Raw genomic sequence first — 1,032 nt, 5'->3', positions numbered from 1 at the left:
GAATGGCTCCGTGCGGTTGATGTTAATTGTTTTAAGAGGAAAACAAATTGGACTTTGAACTCATGTTTTTTCCCACAACAGGCGGTTTGCTGTGCAGATGGGAAACATTGCTGTCCAGAGAATACAAAATGCGACACTGGTGCAGGCAAGTGTATCCGTGGTAACGGTTTGTCTATGGACTGGTTGGAGAAGACTGAAAGCCGACCCGTAGCTACATTGTCAGGTGTTGTTTGTCCTGATGGAAAGTCGGAGTGCCCATCCGGTAGCACATGCTGTTTGGTTGGAGAGAATAAATACGGATGCTGCCCTCAACCGAACGTAAGTCATTGAACAACCTCTCACAAGAAGTCCTATTCCTTTAATCAAAATATTGAAAACACAAACGTTTAGTGAGAGACTCGATATACACAACAGTATTGTCCCATGACGTTAGTTGTTTCGTATCTACCTGTATAGCATAAGAATTGTCAATGTAGCAATTTTAGAATAGAAATTTGATGGCTATTTTTTTCCTGTCTTATCATCAGATGTGCTATTTTTAAATTCCATTTTGTCCGTGATCTGTTCTCCACTCATCATTAAGTCAGTCTGTTTGTAAGCAATTTCATTACTTGGAAGATTTATTAACTGTCTGTCCTTCCGTATCTCTGACCATCATTTTAAATTTCTTTCTCAGATGTTTTTGTTTTAATAAATAATTGAATCAGTTTTACTGTATGTTAATTGCTCAAGGGTAAAGGAGAAAACTATTGATTGTTGATTATGGACTACGTTTGTCAAAAGTCTGTCATTTTAACTTAACTCTGAACAGATGATCGCACCAATTTCAAAGCTCTTTTGATAACAAGCATGGTCCACCTAAGACAAGTGGTACTCACATTGTCACTAGTGGCTGTCTTGTTTTTAAAAGTCAAGAAATTGTTTATGTTTATGTAATGACCAAAGTAATCATATCTCCATCATTTTCACATAAATATTGCTTCACATTAATATCGTCAACATTCCGTAACATACAATAATAATTAAATGTTT

General features: G+C 36.4%; 1 protein-coding gene across 9 annotated transcripts in view; it reads left to right on the top strand.

The window, feature by feature from the left end:
* The window catches only part of LOC110448502 (multiple epidermal growth factor-like domains protein 6), a 44,573-nt gene that overhangs the window by 30,909 nt on the left and 12,632 nt on the right, over positions 1-1,032 (top strand). For all 9 annotated transcript variants that reach the window (XM_021494769.1, XM_021494775.1, XM_021494770.1 and 6 more), the window contains one exon: positions 82-318. In XM_021494769.1, coding sequence (XP_021350444.1) covers positions 82-318 — 237 coding nt within the window. The remainder of the gene's footprint in view (positions 1-81; positions 319-1,032) is intronic.

Source organism: Mizuhopecten yessoensis, unplaced genomic scaffold (genome assembly GCF_002113885.1).
Source record: "Mizuhopecten yessoensis strain PY_sf001 unplaced genomic scaffold, ASM211388v2 scaffold4105, whole genome shotgun sequence".
Taxonomy (NCBI): domain Eukaryota; kingdom Metazoa; phylum Mollusca; class Bivalvia; order Pectinida; family Pectinidae; genus Mizuhopecten; species Mizuhopecten yessoensis.
The sequence above is the reverse complement of the archived record's forward strand: the minus strand, read 5'-3'. Positions and strand labels throughout refer to the sequence as shown.